The sequence below is a fragment of the Mustela lutreola genome, chromosome 13 (genome assembly GCF_030435805.1).
Source record: "Mustela lutreola isolate mMusLut2 chromosome 13, mMusLut2.pri, whole genome shotgun sequence".
Lineage (NCBI taxonomy): Eukaryota > Metazoa > Chordata > Mammalia > Carnivora > Mustelidae > Mustela > Mustela lutreola.
Window position 1 is genome coordinate 12,452,686 of NC_081302.1, and position 18,748 is coordinate 12,471,433.

The 18,748-nt window shown below is 47.2% G+C and overlaps 1 protein-coding gene across 4 annotated transcripts in view; it reads right to left on the reverse strand.

The window, feature by feature from the left end:
• Positions 1-18,748, reverse strand: part of FARP1 (FERM, ARH/RhoGEF and pleckstrin domain protein 1) — a 272,243-nt gene that overhangs the window by 48,347 nt on the left and 205,148 nt on the right. For all 4 annotated transcript variants that reach the window (XM_059144403.1, XM_059144404.1, XM_059144401.1 and 1 more), the window contains 7 exons: positions 17,712-17,826; positions 16,700-16,847; positions 14,298-14,393; positions 12,623-12,786; positions 12,057-12,125; positions 9,880-9,955; positions 8,517-8,751 (listed from right to left, as the gene is read on the reverse strand). In XM_059144403.1, coding sequence (XP_059000386.1) covers positions 8,517-8,751; positions 9,880-9,955; positions 12,057-12,125; positions 12,623-12,786; positions 14,298-14,393; positions 16,700-16,847; positions 17,712-17,826 — 903 coding nt within the window. The remainder of the gene's footprint in view (positions 1-8,516; positions 8,752-9,879; positions 9,956-12,056; positions 12,126-12,622; positions 12,787-14,297; positions 14,394-16,699; positions 16,848-17,711; positions 17,827-18,748) is intronic.

Genomic DNA, 18,748 nt, shown 5'->3' on the forward strand with positions numbered 1-18,748 from the left:
AAAAAAAAGAAAAATTATAAGGTGTCACGAGAAAAACTAGTTCACAGAATTAGCAATCCTGGTTGTGCTGTCCTTTTCTTGATAATGGAGGGTGTTGAGGGTAATGCGTGTATGTGCCTCTTATTCTCAGACCAAGGTCCTTTAAACAAAGTTTCATAAGCAGCTAAGAATCAGCTTCAATGTTCATCACCCAGCAACTCAGAAAAGCAACCACAGTGCAACGTGCAGAGAAACAGAGACATGCCTAGGAATGGAGCAATGACAGAGAATGTTCTAGTGTGCTCTCACTTACGGAGAAAAGAGAAAGGAGAATTTCTCTTTGTTCACACATGGTGGTGGTGGTGGTGGCAGCAGTGTTGGGAGCAGTGTTTGGGTTGGGGAACACGGTGTTTCATACCAATGAAAAATACCATCTTGTACTTAGGACAAAGCTTTAGCCGTCAGTGGGAAAGAGCAGTTACAATGGACAGTTTTTACAGCAAGATACCTGTTAGGACAAGTAAAAGCCTCTTGAGTCTGGATTAACAAGAGATATTATTGTGCATACACGGTTACAGGAGTTTGGCCTTCCATGCTCCGAGAATCCCCAAGCTCATGGTTAACCGCAGAAGCCAGCACCCTTCCCGGTGATATAAATCCATGCTTTACAGGGATGCTGCTTTCCTAGACCGTGGAGAGGGGGAGGAAACCAGACAGTATCTGTGACAGCCTACATTCTGGGGATGCATCAGAATTACTAATAGTTTACTTATTATCCATGAGGAGCCAATGGGGCTGAGCTGGGCAGGGTCTCCTCTATGTTCCCATCAGCCCCCGCACCCGCCAAGACAAGCGCCCAACTAAATTCCCTTATAGACATCAACTATGGAGAGTGTTCTACCCCCATCTGATTGGCTGGTCCGTATCAAAACAGGAAGCCAGCCCTTTGGTTAGATGTCTGAGCTCCCCTGTGCAGGCTGTGGCCACAGATACGCTCTGCTTCCGTGAGACCTCTCCCCCAACTACAGTGATCCTGCTCCCTTCCAAAGATGACCACCCCCCCCCACCGCTGCCAGTGCACACACAGTACAAAGTGCAGGCTCCTTAGAAGACGAAATCAGGCAACTGAAGTCTTCCCTTTGCCTTCTAGACCCCACCCTCAGTGATAGGGGGTAGGACCCCGGCATGTCTCTGTGTTAAAGCTTGCTGTTTAGAGAACAGGATCACTGTAATTCTAGAGGAAACAGGTATTCCAAGTACAAATTGGTATTCAGCAGTGTAAAAAAAAAAACAAACATCAGACAGTGCTCAACAATGCAGGAAACAGGGTATACCATGCTCTGAGGATAAAGACAGAACACTGGGGCGGGGTGGGGGGCTTTTCCCCTCCTAGATAGGTACATGCTGACAGACAGTGCATACAATGGAACAACAGAAAATGTTTCCCCAAATTTATTAAACAAATGACAAAAATGAGAATGAAGTCCCCAGCCTTTTCTATTGTAAAATTTGGCATATTAGACATTTTTAATAAAATATTTTATCTCTAGTATTAAATATACACACAGAAAGGACAGAAGGGAACTGGATTAATCATATAGGCCAAGCTTGTGAGACTGGGTTAGTCAGGTGTTCACAGCAACTTTCCACGCAGAAGGGGGTGGTGAGCATGAGGGACTGGACCTCGGGCCTTGAGGTGCGTGTGGGGAGAGCAGCAGGCGTGTGGTCTGCACTAAAGAAGGCCTGTCTTCGGTCGTTCTGTATATCGCTGCAGGCAGAGTGACAAATTCCCTACTTCCCACAAAGGAACTTAGAGGCCCAGGGGGAAAAGGAGCTGTTAGCCTAGTTTCATGAGCCAGAAAGTTCATCCGTGGGTAATGACACACCAGTCACACGACTATGGGCTCCAAAAGGAACCTTCTCCTGTTTCCTATTTGAGAGCCAGTAAACAGCCCAAACTTGTAAGAGAGCAGTAAACTGCCTGTAGACTCCCGGGCCCATCACCGCCTCCATCTCTTACTTGAAAGTAGAATGAGTCCATCCCTGTCTGATGCTTTTTACTAAGTGAGCACGCATGCGCACACACACAGTACTCGCTTGTGCCCCCGGCTTGGGCTGCGTTTGGCAACGACCTGCCGTCACCCTTCAATATTCTGCAACTGCTGCCCCGAAAGCCCCGCGGATCTTCCGGTGCCCTTCCCGTGATGGCCTCTGGGACACCAGCCTTGCAGTTCACCTAAAACTTGCTCTCTGCTACACATGTGGATCGGATGTCCCGTGTCAACAGCTGACTTTTAATCCTCCCTGCTTTCAGATATGAAGCCACTCCAAGACATTCCAGAGTAACCTGATCTAGAACCCATGCAAAGACCCAGAGGAGGTGCCTTCCCCTGGGAACAACACCGGAGGCTGAAGAGATGCCGGTGTCTCCAGGCGAAGCTAAGGTCAGCCTACACTGACATGATTCTGGACAAATCAGTCAATTCAGTTCTGAAAGATTTTCTCACTTCTTCCCCAGGTCCCTCCAGGGAATGCTGAATTGCCTTCATTGGAAGAGAAGAAACGTTCCTTGTGCTAGAAGTGTCATTTACGTTTCTTGGAATGATGTACTGTTTCCTCCTTTTTTTTTTTTTGGACAAAACAAGACTCCACCCACCTCCTCCCAAACATATAAAATGGCATACAAATGAGCATCTGCAACTCCTGTTTGTAGCAGAATTACTTAGAAATCTCTAGGTTATTTGAGGAAACAGTAAGTAGTCCTTTTCAATGATGGCTCTAAGCAAGAGGCAACCAGGTCCTGACAACATAATGCCAAATCGTGGAGTTGGGTTTTTTTTTTTTTTTAAATAAGAAGAGAACAGCTTCTTATTAAAGTGGCATGCTTATTTTGATCTAAAAGTCAGTGGCTTCCTTTAAAAAACCAGCGAGTGGTATTAGAGGTATGCACGAGCGTACACCAGGGAGCCCATTCTCCTGCACTATTTCACTCAACTTGACTGAAACAGACGGAATGAAACTAACAAAGAAAAAGCAGCAGCGCCAGTAAATCGTCTCAGTCACCAGAGCCTCGTTTGTTCATCACTTACTGCTCTCGGAGTTCATAACGAGCACTTCTGCTCCCATGTGCTCTCACGGAGGTGGCGAACGTGGCTGAGTGTGAAACTCATCAGACAGCCACCAGTGGTGGATTATTCTGCAACAGTCCCTCTTTTCAGGTTCAACAGAGACTTACTCCCTATGGCAGCAATGGCAGAGAAAGATTCCGCTGCAGCTTGATTTATAAAATCTGCAGCAACAGACTCATCCCATGAAACCAGAGGAAGGCCCACCAGCTTTAGAGTGACTCCGCGCCTATCAGAGAAGGAAGGCTTATGGCCTCCGAGAGAGAGAAGATCCAGAAAACAGAGCCTTTCTTAGGAATGCAATTCTGAGGTCTCTTTAAATGCTTGCCGAGATGAAGAGTGATTAAAACAAAATCAATTCAAAATAAGCCCAGTGATGAAAAGGGCCCCCAAGTTTCTTAATTTAAGGCTGGGCCAATCACTGACTAATGACGGCAACTGTACCAAACTCATTCTGTGCTGAATACGGAGTAACATTTTAAGTGGAAAAAGTTGATGGATTGGAGGTGAACACCAATTACAGATACGAAAAAGGATGCTGTATGCATATGCGCAAGTTTTAACAGAATTTTAAAGGATAGTTTAATCTCATTAATTTTTCCTTCTTTTAGATACTGCTTCGCAGCACAGTCAAAGGGCTTCCAAGGCTAGGATGCAAGCTGAGTTTCTGATTCAACTGAGGACAGGCTAGATTTTGCATACGTGCTGCAAATTTCAAGAGGCTCAGGCTGTATTTTAGTTTTGCAGGCCTGGCTTTTTTCTTTTTTCTTTTTTTTTTTTAAAGCATTGCTGGGTTTGAAATCTTCAAAGAAGTTCTTGAGAATAAAATAAAAATCATTCACATTTCAAGTGCTGGCCATGTGGCACAACTGGGAACTAAGTCTGTGAGAAATCCCCAAATATGAGTCACATATGTGGGGGAAGAATCTGGCCCACAGAATTCCTTTAATTAAATGCCTGTCTAATAAAATATCGTCAACGGCATACAGATGCCGGTCAGAGGAGCTGGAGCAGTTCAAGTTCCGGAACCCATTAAATGCATTTCTTCACGCTAAAAGAATTTCTTGCATTTTATTTTGCCCTGAAAAACAGCAACAGAAAAATCAACCACGCGAGGGGCTACAATGTGCATACTTTGAAATACCATCTCACAAAGATAGGGATTCAAGGGGGCCCTGGTGGGGCCTGGTGGCTGGAAGGTGAGTTTCTATAGATGGTTTGTATTCTATCTGAGGCCTTAAGGTTTCCTATTTCATGGAGCAGCTATTACCTAAATCCTGGGCTCCTTACTGATTCAGGAGTCCTCTGCACTAGCTGTTGTCTTAGAAAAACAGACAGACGGGTCTTGGGAAACCCTCTGGAAACTAGAATGAATCCACAGGTCACCTGTCCACACCCAACCCCATTGCTGGTCTTTGCTGCATCCTTGGTTCAACTCTGTGACACACGTGTCCTTCCCTGCCACACCGTGTGGCTCTGGAGGCCATGTTAAGACCTGGGGAACCAGAGGCGCCCAAAAGGTAGAAGGTGAGAGGCTGTCAGGTTTCCCTGACCTCTGCACGGAGAAAGACCACATCTCCTGTGCGAGCTGGCTCTGCCGGGCTCCAAGAATGCTTAGAAGTACTCCCTAACCCATGCTTAAAATCTTTATTTGTGCAGAGCAAGCTCTCCCAGAGGCAATTAGTGGATATTTTCAGCACTTTAGGCTATGTGGTTTTTGAACAAACCATACCCCTTCTCTGTTAAGCACCATTAATCACATCAGGACTGCTGCTTTCATAAATACTGGCCCAGAAGCAGAAATTGAGTCGCTTGGCTGGTACGAACCCAACCAGAGGAAAACTTGATGAGCTACCCTAAAAAGGGAACGTCCGTCAACACAAAACTGAGTACACTACCATTGATCAGCTGTTTTTAAAACATTTCACATAAAAACAAACAGACAAAAATCACTCCTTTAAGCAAAAAGCAAAACAAAATAATTACTGGAGCATGTTTTGCTTTGGAGGTTTACATTTGCTGATTCGCACTGTATGCTGGGAAGGTTAATACCCACTGCTCATTCATACTTCCATCAGCAGACTGCAGTGTAATCAGAGGTAAAAAGAAAAGTCATTTGAACAAATCACCTTCACAAATAAACCACAGGATTCCAAATGGGACTCTGCTTAACTCACATTGGACTGCATTTTTATACAGCAGATCGACATCTTTTTCTAAGTCCAGAACAGAATATGCAAGAACACATTATAAGTGCAAAAACTCCACAACAGAAAGAGCAGTGCTTCCTACGCATTATGGACTGTAACTATCTTAAGTCAGGTCTCCATGATCCCTGGTCTCCACATCTAATTTTAATTATTAATCTGAACAAGATTCTCCAAAATTAAAGTACTAAATCAAAAAGGTCCTATTGCACCAAGAGGTCACACAGACCAGAGCTGAAGGGCTACGGGCCACAGTTCCAGTTCAGCTTCATCAGGCAGTGGTTGTATGACTAGCTGACATGTCTCGACTTCAGCAGGTCAAGGTTTGTCATCCACAAAATGAAGGTTTCCCCTAGACAATCTCTAAGGTCCCTTCTAGTTCTAAAGTTCCATGACTCCGTTAAATATAGAGATCTAAAGCAAGACATCAATAGACTACTTCAATGAACATCTTTCAAACCATCCAATAATCAGTTTGATTCATCAATCATGCACTGAATCAAATGATTAGGAAAATAAGACAATAAAAAAAAAGTTTATATAAAAGTGGATTACGTTTTCGGCATCTTCAAAACCAACTTGTCAACATTCGTGTGGACAGATAATCAGTTGGGAGCCACAAGGTCAGTCGATCTGTCTATTTGTCACATATGGCTGCCAATTTCTTCCCTGCTTCCTAAGTACGTGGAGCCCTGCCCTTGTCATCATGCCACATGCAGGAGCTTAGTAAGGCAGTGGGCATGGTGGCATGCCAAGGATGTATCACTGTTAAAACTCTTTTTAATTATCTGGTAGTTAGGATCTAAAAATTTGATTCTACAACTCATTTTTTTTTTTGAAAAAGTACTAAAGACTGCAAAGTACCAAGTAACAGGCATTAATTAATGAAAGTATTTCATTGATGATGCTTTCCTTACTTTGCAAGCAAGCCAGAAATTTACCTGTCAGCTTCAACATAGTCCACTAGATTCTAGAAGGCAACGGTGTCAGGCTGAGGAATGACCCAGACTGCCCAGCAGAACCATCTGCGGAACCCAAGGGGCACCCCAGACCAATTAGATAAAAATGTCTAGGGTTAGGGCCCAGGCATCACTGATTTTTAAAATGTCCCAGGTGATTCCCTTGTGCGGCTGGGGCCGAGAAACAAGCATGATAAAACCAGGTTCTTTGATCTAAGATGCAGGAATGCTGAGTGAAAGGCACTGGCAGAAGTGGGCAAGATTTAAGAAGAAATCAAACCTCTCACTACATACACTTCTTTTCCTGCACATGGAAACTTCTAGAAGTCACTGTTTCCAAGAGAAGACCCTGTTCACCCAAGTGTGAATGTTAAGAATGTACGTAATAACCAGCCAAGAGGCAGCAATACTGGAAAACGGTCCTCTCTCTGCTGCACAGGAGTCAAAGTCAGGCCTTTAGTGCCTCCTGCAAGGTCTGATTTTCCCCTGCATCGCCCCTCAACTGCATTTCTATGTTTCAATTTGAAATTCTGACAGCCAGTTGTAGCTTCTTAAAACATGACTAACAATTTGACCAACTGATGCGAATCGCAGCCAAACCAGCAGACCCTTAAAATTAGTTCCACCGACATCCTTTACATCAATTCAGAGGAAGTCTGGAGAGAAAAAACTATTCTCCCTATTAAAATGTTCATTATTCTTGACGGGGATTTCACCCACACTTAAATCTTAGCCAGCCATCAACTTACAAACGGGCTTGAATTATGTCAATTCCCTCACCTACTGAGGCTCCAAAAAGCTCCAAAAAACAGCACCTCCTCTTAAAGAGGGGGGAAAAAGTAAAACCTACACCTTCCCTGGGATCGCTATGATAGTTCAGTCTGAACATTCAATCGAAAGGAGCGTGATCTGCACACAAACTCAATACACACAGAAGATTTCCACATAAATAAACACCCTATACCCATGATCAGATTCATAAGAAAGAATTTCTTCCTTGCCTTCAACCAGAAAGATAAACAAGCTCCCGGTAACTTGTCATCATGTCTTACTATTTATCTTGTCCACTATTTTTTTTTTTTTGGAAAGCAACCCACTATGCCAACTTTCCTTTTTCTTCAAGATTTTAGAGTTAGGCATACCCTATCCAAACATGGCTGTCCAAAACTTCCTCCAAACAAACATTGATTAAAGATTAATGAGCCCCTAGGACAGATCATCTCCACTGGAACCCTGGACTCAGGACTCCAGGTTCCCGACTCTTGAAGCCCGGCCCTCCTACTCGGCCTCCTCGGCCTCCTCACTCACACACAGGCCGCCCCCCTGCTTCGGACTTCTCCGCATGCAAGGGGAGCCCAGCACCGCTGGGTTGCCAAACGTGAGTGGCTGCCTCAAAGGGGTCCCCATCTCAGAGTCTGAATCACTGGATTCAGTCCCGCTGCTGGTGGAGCCCTCGGTCACGTGCAGGGGCGCCCTGGGGCCCGCCAGGCCGCCGGCACACGCTGACCGCACGGCGGGCGTCTTTGAGGTCGGACCCACGAAAGGCGCACCATTAGCCAGCATTCTGCCTCCCGACGCGGCCAGGCTGGCCCGTCCTCCCTTTTCGCGGCCATCAAGCCCATCCAGTGCCTGTGGGGTTGTCGCCACCTGGCTAAGGATGAGCGGGTCGGTCTCTGACTTGTTGTATCTACTGGGAAGATTCCGTAAGTATGGCCTCTGCAGGACGGGGGACGAGCTCTCGGAAAGAGGGCCCTGGCTTGGGAGAGCATCCTCTCCCGTCCTTTCCCGGCTCGGGTCATGCCCGTTTTCGGAGACATAGCCCTGAGACCCAGTCCGGTCCCAAGTCAGATTCGGACTCGACTGTCTGCTAGCGGGGGACACAGGGGTGGCTGGGCTACTGCGACCGTCCGAGCCCCTGAACAGCTCATCTATCAGGGAGCTGTGTCGTGGGAGTCGGGGGCTCCCGCTCATGTCAAAGGTGAGGTCTGCGGAATCATCATCGAGGAACTCTCTGGAAGGAGGCCGGGAGGACTTCACGGAGGGAGGGGAAGCCCTGGGCCTAGCCTCGGTCCGCCTCTCCTCCCTGGAGAGCAGGTAAACCCCACTGGTCAAATCACCCTCATAGTTGTCATTTGTTTGGGACTGGGACGCTTGCTCCCTGAGCAGGTCGGACTCGCTATCTACGTCACTGCAGTCAATGAAAGGAATGGAAGTGCTGCTGCCGCGGGCAGCCCTGGATGCTGGACCTGTGCTCGGCTGCGGGGGCTGAGCTTTACTCTGCTGGGTCCTATCCTTAACGACCTCCTCCTCTTCGTCGGCCGCCGCCCGCGCGGCTCCGTCCGCCTTCCCGCCGCCCGCGGGGCTCCGGGGCAGCGCGGGGCTCCGGCGCGGCTCTTCGGCCGGGGCGCTGGGCTCCTCTCCCTGCGGGCCGGCGGCGGGCTCCGTGCCTTCTCGCGGCGGCAGGCTGGCACTCTGCTGCGCCTGCGTGGGGCGGGGCGAGAGAGGGAGGGCGGGGTCAGAGGCTACCTTAGAAACACGCGGGAAGCTTGCAGCAGCGCCAGGGACTGCCAGGGACCTCCAAGGAAACGCTGCCGGTCCTTGCTGCTCAAACAAAACACCGCCCATGCGCAGGCCCTCCCGAGTGCACAGGGTCGGCCTCCAGAAGGTTCTCTCTGCGTGTAGATGCTGACGATGCAGGCCCTCCAGCAGCACGTGTGGGCCACTGCCTGTCTGCTCTCTAGGGCTTCCGGGCTCATACTGGGCTTCCAGTTTCCGTGGACCCAGAAAGCCCTTGCAACCCACAGGGGGCTTCCCAAGAAAGGGTGGGTGGGGAGAGGAAGAAAACACATGGTGGACCAACCCCCCCACACCCTCCCCGGAAAGGCAAGTTGACATGGATTTTAGACAAATGACAAAAAACTTCTTTGTTTATACTTCCAAGGGAAGAACAGACAGGTGAGGCACTCTTTTTAGAGGTGCCTACAAAGTTGGCATTCTCTGGTAGAGAAAACCCCGAAAACACACCCAGAGGCCAATTCCGGACAAAATGAGTTTTCACCATCCTCAGGACAAGAGTGATAATGTCCCTTAGTGCCAACTGCGGTCACTGCGCTGTAACAGGAGTCCTGGGAACTCTCCACCCAGTCTGGTGCCAACAAAGGGTTCTGACCTCGGCCCTGACCGGGAGCTACACCCAGCAGGTGCAAAGGAGGTCCCGGTGTCTTCACACAACCACACCCATTTCGCTGGATGGTGGGCTCCGCTCTACTGGCTCCCGTGGGTGCCTGCTAGCGGGGGACACCTGCTAAGCTGAGTTCAGGCCAACAGAGCAAACGTCTCCGTGGCAAAAAGCACAGCATGGAAGACAGGAAATGAGCTGAAAAAGGACCCGCTCCAGGGTACGCTGAGCCCAGGCTGGGCTGCACAGAGCCTGGGTCTGCTCAAAGCCAGGGCACACACACAACTATACTCTTCCCTCAAAAAGAAACCCCCAAAGTGCAGGGCAAATAACTCAGAAACATATTGTGAAACACAGTAGTTAACAAAGTGTGGTGAAACAAAACGAAACACAAAGCCCCACAGTTGTAATAATCGATGAGCATTACTGACTTGTTTTGGCACTTCTGAATTCGGCTCTGTAGGCTGTGTAGCCAGGCTTCTGATGGACTGAATCTTGCTGTGTTTCCTGGGAGAAATCACATAAGATAGCCAAAGTTAGGTAAACTGTGTTTTGTTTTCTGTGTTTGTGTGTGTGTATGTGTTTTAATGAAAACTAACAACAGCCTTATGCGTATCCTTACTATGAAGGCACCTAAACTAGTCTGTATGGGTGCCTGATTGAAAGGGGGTCATTTTTGGGGCGCCTGGGTGGCTCAGTGGGTTAAGCCGCTGCCTTCGGCTCAGGTCATGATCTCAGGGTCCTGTGATCGAGTCCTGCATCGGGCTCTCTGCTCAGCAGGGAGCCTGTTTCCTCCTCTCTCTCTCTCTCTCTCTGCCTGCCTCTCTGCCTACTTGTGATCTCTCTCTGTCAAATAAACAAATAAAATCTTTAAAAAAAAAGGGGGTGTCATTCTTTTCCTAATACTTGTAGTATTCAGGGGTTACCTAAATTCTGAAAAAATTCTCAGTAATCCCCTGCTCCCGTTCAAGCGGTCAGGAGACCCAGTCACTGCTCACTACCTTTCTAGACCTCAGAAGGTCCGTGGGAGGGAGAGTTGGCTAGGTTCCAGGATGCCCTGAGGTGCAAGTTCTGGTCTGACAATAGGCTATCAATTCATGTATTTCTGGTCATGATTTTCTAGATCACTTCTATGATAGAGGCAATCACCACTAATCAGCTAACTCTTTCACAGTGTTGAGGTCAGGGAAGGCCTGCCCCCCGTTAATGAATTTACAGTCTCAGCAGTAGAAGGAACTGGATTTAATGCCACTAGCCTGTCTCCTTTATCTTTTCCCTTCCTTCGTCTGCCGGTGCCCTCCTCTTCCTCCGTGAGCATTAGAAACTTTCGAGCTACTCAGATGATGAAACCGTATCAATACAGACAGATCAAAAGTTAACGTGCATTTGGCTTTTCTTCGAAATACTCCACGTATACAAGGACAGTCGAAGCATCAGGTTTGTTTCGGCAAGCGTAAAACGAGGCACCAAGCACCCGGAAGGTTTGTCAACAGAGATTCAGATAAATAAAGCGGGATACTTTCACAATACCCTACAACGCCAACACAGATCCCCAGATCAGGGTAGGGCTTCAAAAGCAAGATGCAGAACGAGGGACCGTGTGTTACAAGTTAAACAAATGAAACCACACAACCCAGAGGAACCCTGCCCATCCGTTTCAGGTGCGTAAATATATGTAACAGGAGGAACAGGAAGCTGGCAGCTGTGCCTCTGGGAAGGGGAGACGGGAAACAGCAAAGACGGCTGTCGGTCAAGGTGGGGGTGGCTACGGGAGCCAACAGCAGTTACACACAAAAAAGGGGGAAAAATCCAGATGCAGAAAGAAACGTGGATGTTTGCTGTGTTCTCCAGTCTCTACTGTCATTTTAAGACGGATTAAAATGTAAAAAAGAAAAATGTTAAAAAGAAGAAATGCACATGCCCTGAACAGCCCATCGTGCACCTCACATCAGCTGTTTACTCGTTTATCTCATGTCCCTGGATTCTCTGCTTCTCCTTCTCCGGGCAGCAGAGCCACACTCGGGGCAGGGGGCCACGTGCCAGCTCTGAGACGAGGGCTGGTAACTTGATCTCTCTGAGCTACAGTGTCTCCATCTTTAAAAAGGTAACAGGAGGGGCGCCTGGTTGGCTCAGTGGGTTAAGCCTCTGCCTTCGGCTCAGGTCATGAACTCAGGGTCCTGGGATCAAGCCCCGCATGGGGCTCTCTGCTCAGCAGGGAGCCTGCTTCCCCCCTCTCTCTCTGCCTGCCTCTCTGCCTACTTGTGATCTCTCTCTCTCTCTGTGTCAAATAAATAAATAAAATAATACAAAAAAAAGTAACAGGAGTGGGGCGCGTGGGGGGCTGTGGGTGAAGGTGCTGCCTCGATTTCCGCTCAGGTCATGATCTCGGGGTCCGGGGATCAGGCTCCGCCCTCAGCAGGGAGTCTGCTTCTTTCCTTCTCCCCCTACCTGCCCCCCCACACTCTCTAAAATAAATAAAATCTTAAAAATAAAGAAAAAGGGGACTAGGAGTGCACCAGCCTCATGGACCTGGCATGAAGACTGGGAGTTCACGGATGCGAAGCGTGCGGAACCTAGCAAGGGCTGCCAGCAACGACGCGTCTGTCACCTTTCAAACTGCACTTTCTTGTGTCCCCCTTCTTTCACGTAGTCAAGGACCTGCTTCTGCGTCCGACCGCTAGAAGGAAGGGGACAGAAGAAGATGAGAGGGAAGACAAGACAGGAAGGCGCTCTCATTTGAACATGGGACACACCCAGTATTTCCTCCCCCCGCTTCCATCACCAGGAGAGACTTGGGCTTTCCTAGCGAGCCAGGCATCAATGCCGCTCCGAGAGACAACCGTCTGTGCCCATTTTGTCCCTTGGCAGTTCCCTTCTAAGTAGCAGAAAAATGTTCAAGTGATGAAACCCCTTAATGATTCTGAATTGGCTTATTAAGCAACCATCCTGAGAATCTGTATGCTTCGAGGAGGAAGGGATAATTCTGTTCACCAAGAATGCCCATGGCCTAGACTAGGGGACACGGGGACTTCGGACACGGGGAAGACACTCCAATGTTTGCTGAGAGGAGGAGCGGGAAAGAGAAGCGAGGATGTGTAAGTCTAAGGCGCCATCCCGGGGGCTAGACCAAATGTCGAGGAGCAACTTGCTTCTTTAGAGAAAGGAAATCGTTACCTGAACCGAAATGATGACCCCCGACTAAAGAGAACGGGCTTTGGCTTTGGTTTGGGCTCTTCAAAAAGTCTAAAAAAGGCATGATGTTCAACACAGATTTTCCAGAAGGACTTGCAAAAATCCCGACTGGCCATGAGAAATTCCAAGGTATCCTGGTATGAGCTCTAAAAAGAGAAAATACCACTTTGGGTTTCTTCTTTTTCCCATTACCCATGAACACTGGGTTGGAAAAACAAGAAAAGGGATAGAAAACAAGTATGTCCAATAAAATTTCAATCATGTACTGTATTATATAGCAGGACCATAAATTCACATATTTAGTAAAACACAGTTGTTCCTAATGACAAAATATAGTCATCATTCAACCATTCCCCGCCCCCCCCACCCCCGAATTCCTTAGAGGAACTACAGAAAACAGGAATACTTAGCAGAAGCCATAACACTTCTTTTGACAGAATTCATAAACAAATTTTGTGTATGTTGCTTACATTTCCTTCTTTAAAAGAAAAAAAAAATCAAAGTACAGAATTCCCTTTTTGCCTCCTTAAAATAACTGAAACACACTTTTATTTTCTCCCTGAAGGTTCATGCCAACTTTGCATACTGGTCTTAAGTCTTTTTTCTGTCGAGCCACATATGGCTCAAGCCTCCACGTGGCCCCAGGGACCACACAGGAAATGAACATTTTTTTTTTTTTTCTGGAGCACAAAAGTATCACTCAAGGCTGAAAAAAAAAAATCACGTCCTTTGATTCTGCAAAGCGGAGAGCATAATTTTCAATTCCCGGGCTGAACATTCTCCATGTAAGAGGCCGTATTTTATAAACAGGACTTACCACAGTCCTTAACGTTCCCAGCAACTTCCAACTATTCTGAGGGATCTCACAGTCTGGGCAGTCCCAACTTACAAACAAGTGCGCCCCAATTCTACATCTGTAAGTAGCCTTTTGGAACTCAGAAAGCATTTTCCCAGAGAAAATGCTTATAAACAACTTATAATGGGTGACTGCTTCCCAGGTCAGGCCATAAAAGCTGATTTAATCCATTTTGTAGCTGAACGATGAGCCTCGATGGCCATTTATCATCTTTTTTCCCACAGGGGAGAAAACCACTCGCCGTTCAAATCCGCAATGGCGGCTGGGGACATCAGGGATCTATCATCCATGACCTCCACCACCCATTTCTGGCAGGGGAAGAAGATGCTCTTTCTTCCCTGACCCCGTCCCGGGGTGAGCGATGTCTTTAGGGGTTCTGGAGAAAGTGGGGTGGACCTGCTTATCAGCTGTGCGAATGCGCTGTCAGAGGCTTGGGGACAAGAGCGGGGATGCGAAAGCTGGGGACAGCTGGAGGCTTGTGTGGGCAGGGGCCTGCCCTGAATCTCGTGGATGCTGAGTGGTGTCTCGAGGAGGTGGCCTGGGGGCTGGAGCCCCAGCAACTGTACAGGTCAGGCTGTCTGGGGCTGGGGGGAGGGGCTGCCTATTCTTTACCCTTGTTCTGTCAGCCCAGGTGACAGCGTGGTTACGGAGTGTCCAGGCAGACCTGTCGGTACAGACCCTCAGACACCGGCACAGCGCTGGCTGCCGTTCCAGCCTGCGCCCCAGCAGAGCCCCTATGTCCCCGCAGTCATGGGGTGGGCTCCAAGGTCACGGTCCCCCACCCTGCCCCCACCCACTTACGTTGGCATCAGGACGGAGTTTGATGAGAAAGCGCTTTCTTTTGAAGCTCAGCTTCCGCACCTTCGCCCAGTTGAAGGCATTGATCTTAGTAAAACCCTGAGAAGAAGAAAGGTCTCGGCCAGTGAGCCACGAAATGCATAATAAGCAACACAGGGGGCTGCTTTGCCTCAAGGACGGGGAGCTGTCGCAACCATGCCTTCTGCTAGAGGATTCTCAGGATTTGCTGCTGTGGACATTACTGTTCCTGGAGCATTATTTTCCACTAATTATAGGCTTTGGCATTCAAACCAAGTCTGCCTCCAGGGAGAGGGGCAGTCAGCCAAGGGGAAGGATAAAAAGACAAAAAAACAGTAAAAACCACGACAACCACAATTAGTGACCATCACTTTTGGAGTGTCAGCACCCCGTAAGGACCCGACAGACCTCACCTTATCAAACCTGAGACAAAACCCGCGGAGATGGGTTTATTATCTTTCTCTTACAGATGTGGAAAGTGCTGCATGGACAGATCTTGGTGTGTCCAAAATCCCACAGTTTATGAGGCAGAATGAGATTCCCCAGCTTGTGCCTTAACCAGCGGCTAATCGTTAATCTCCATAAAAGCAACCCAGCAGGTTAGCAATCAATCCCCCGTGTCGCACAGGGGTCAGCCTCCCATGCCCAGGCGGTGGCCCCCCTGCGCAGGCGGGAAGGGGAGGGAAGGCCCGGCCTGCGGTGTTTATTGTCTTCTGGACCAGAGCATAGTCTCAGGGAAGGACTCACACATCCCCATCTCTGAAAGTCAGGTGTGGAGACACAGGGTGACGGAGAAGCAAAGGGAGACAGCCAGAAACCAGCTCCCATCTGTCCTGTCATCTCAACTAAAATTAGAATTCCTCCTGAGCCTGTTCGAACACCAGAACCGTTTATTTAAATTGGTGAGAATGAAGCAATTAAGGACTGGCAAGAAGATTAATTTCAAGATACAGCCTTTGTACATGATTAAATAATGGAGCAGTACTCAGTATTGGATTCTACCGCACATCATCAAGAGCGAATTAATTCAATTGTGAGGCATTTCTTCCCTCCCTACCCTCTGTGATTTTTAGAACTGTTTAAGGCCTCTGATTTTAAAATTTCATGGTAGGACTGAAAACTCTATTTGCTTTCTTGTCATTTGGCTCATCGAGCACTCCTAAGGTTACTCCAGTAGGCCGAAGACTGCTGAGAGCGGTCATGTCCTCTAATACCATCCTGCTTTCCCATAAGAAACCCAACCCCGACTCCTCTCGGGACAGGATTCGGTGATAATTCATGTCCGTCGTAAATATCCGATCCTGCGGCAGAGAGGCCCTGGGACTATTTTGGTAAAACAGGAAGGGGAAACAGAACCGAACCTGGCAGAGCTTGAAGGAGTAGGTTAGATTGTGTACATATTTACCCCTTCAAAATGGGTGAAAAGGACCCAATTTAAAAGGCAGCTGCTTTCTTCATACTCCTTTGAAACTAAAGCAGAGATGATGTACTTTTGTTTGAAAGAAAAGCACTGAGGAAACCTTTGGGAATGGTGAATAACTTCATTGTCTTGATTTCACTGATGGCTTCAGGATATCTATATATATATATAGGCTTATAAAACTGCATACTTTAAATATATGCATTTTATTCTCTGTCCATAATAATTCAATGAAGCTGTTAAGACACAAAAGCAGCACCATCAACAGAACAATGGCAGTGCGATCAAGAGAGTACACACTTCAGAGTACAGAAAACCATGTTTTTAATAAAACACAGGTAAGAATTCAAGTGCAGTGTTTTGCTATAAAGTTACTATATAGCACCTGGCTGTCAGGAATTTAGAGAACGGCTAAATCCTAAAAAATACACCTTACGCTTTTCTTTTTAAGTTACGTATACCTGAAATAACAAATCAGCCGACTGATGTAAAATCTGAATTAGGTATAAAAACCTCTAAATTTGGTTTAAAGAAAAAAAAAGCAACTAAAAACCTTAACAGGTTTTAAAAAAGGGGGGGATGGGGGAGAGGACATGAGTATCACGTGCCAGTGTGAAGAAGGTGTTTCTTTGGGGGGATCTGAAATCTGATTCTATGACACTGGGATTTGAGCCCAGGTCCACCGAGAGAGATTTCTGTGATCCTACAAAGTCAACAGATACAAGCAAATCTCGGGTTGTGCATTCCCCAACCAGAGCAGGGGCCAGTGAACGGAATGGAATAGGATCTGGAAGCTGAGGACCTGGAAAGAAATAGAAACCCTGAGATGAGGTTCGTTTTTTCCTGTTCACAGAAAGTAACTATCGGAGGTCTTAACTCGGCCCACCCAACACGGAATCAGAGTTGAAGAGCCAACTCTTATCTTTCCATCACCAAGGGAACTGAGCTGTGGTCTCAACGCTCTTACCTGAAAGACGAGAATTCCCGTGTTGGCCACAGCCAGGTTGATCTTAGTACCTTCCCTGTCCTTGGCCGGGTGCAACCGGATCCCATACATCTCCAGCCTGCGGGCAATCTCCAGGAGTTGGAAATCTGATTCTGCTGGTGTCTGTCCACTGACAGAACAAAAAATGAGAAAAGAAAGGCCAGGAGATTTGGATTCCCTGTGTCTATTAATTTGAGATTAAGCAACTTCTCTTGGGAAATTAAAAGGCATTTCATCACAAACAATGGAGCTACCTGATCAGAAGACACCCAACCCCCCATTCATTATCACCCAAAGTCAAACAGCTAGGACAAAAGCCCTACTGCCCATGAAACACAAAACCTCAAAAGTCTACCTCACATTTGCCCTGATTTTTTTTTTGTTTGTTTTTTTTGACTCAAAGAGTTTCCTTTAAGGTCATATAAAAGCAAAACACCACGGTGTTAAAACACGTTTTTAGTCACTTACAATGGGCCTACCCTTGGAAGCAAAGTTCAGGGCAACACTCTTGCATACTTTCATCAAGTGCACATACCCTCCTTCAAAACAGCAACAAAAACAAGAGGCCCAGCGAGCATCTTTTGAAAAATATTTTACTGATCAAGGCAAAAAAAAAAAAAAAAAAAAAAAAAGGAAAGGATACAAACGTTCTGGATTTTCCTAACGTTCCTCCTTTGCCCCTTGTGGATATCCCTTTCCTGATTTCCTATTAATGGGTCTTGAGTTCTCCCTTTAATTCCACAACGTGGGTGCCCTAACTTCCAGGCCTATTCCAGTAGCACAGGAAATCAAAGAAGGATCCTAGAGCTCTGGTCCTGAGTGGGTGACCCGCATTTCAGAGTCCAGGGTGGGTGACAAGACCTCCAGGAACCTCTGTGCTCTTCTCCCTCTCGTTTGGCCTATCTTGCCCAAATAGTGTGTGTGCACACCCATGTACGCTGGAAGGACAGACAGAAACAGCTCAAAGGGAACACAAGGCACCCGCGGGACTTACATGTGATTGTGGTGAAACTCCACGATTTTGTCTTCTAGTGCGTCTTGCTGAGGTATGTACTTGTTTTTTGCTAAATGCTCTCTGTCCGAGGCTTCATCAAAATCCCCAATCTCAGCTACCAAGGAACAGAGAAAGAAAACGCAGCCATATAGGATTAATACTTCACAACTTGTTGCATTCCCCCGTGGAACATTCCAGAACTAGCAAAGCAGAAGGCAGTGGAGAAGGCGATCCCAGCCTGTGGGTATGGTCAGTGCCGGACATCAACACGACTTCCCGTGAGCATGTATTTAACAACTGTGCCAACATGCCGGGATGGTTTCCCCTCTTTCTCATCTCTCCCAGCTTCAAAGAAGACTGCATTATCCATCCGTCTTCCTCCCTCCTCGTTCCTGGTTCATTCTTTCCTCCCCACCCAACTAGGACCACTTCTGTTCTAGGCGGTAAATTCTACACATGTGGATTTCAGGACCTCATGACTTCTAAAAGAACCCCAGAATTTCAGGACTTTACAAAAGCAACTTTGAAACTCTTATATATAATAATTACTGGTCCAAACCCCAAATGTTTTCTCATGCAGAGAAAAGCCAATGGTAAATATAGCTACACACACGTGATCTCATTTGGTAAAACAAAACAAAGTATATTAAGTTTCTTATAGTCCTAGCGTCAGAAATGACTGGTCAAGCTGCAGATTCTTACGAATTTTTCATCTAAAAAGAAGAGGAGGCACATTTTCTCACATTACCTCTATATTGTCCCCAAATGGCCATGGTCTGGAAAGCTACAGGACAGACCTTTGAAAGAATGATTGTACCTTAACATCACTAGTGCAGCTCAGTTTATACCAATCTAATACCTCTGGGACAGCCTTGTTTTTTGATTTGAATCCTGATTCAAATCATAGGATTCAAATAATAAGTTGAATAAAAAGTAGCCTAATGACCAGAGCCCTGGTGTTTCTGAGTAAAAGCTAGTGAAATCTACTGGTCATTCTATCATGTGAAGCAGCTTGTCCCACTCTGGCCAACGACCGT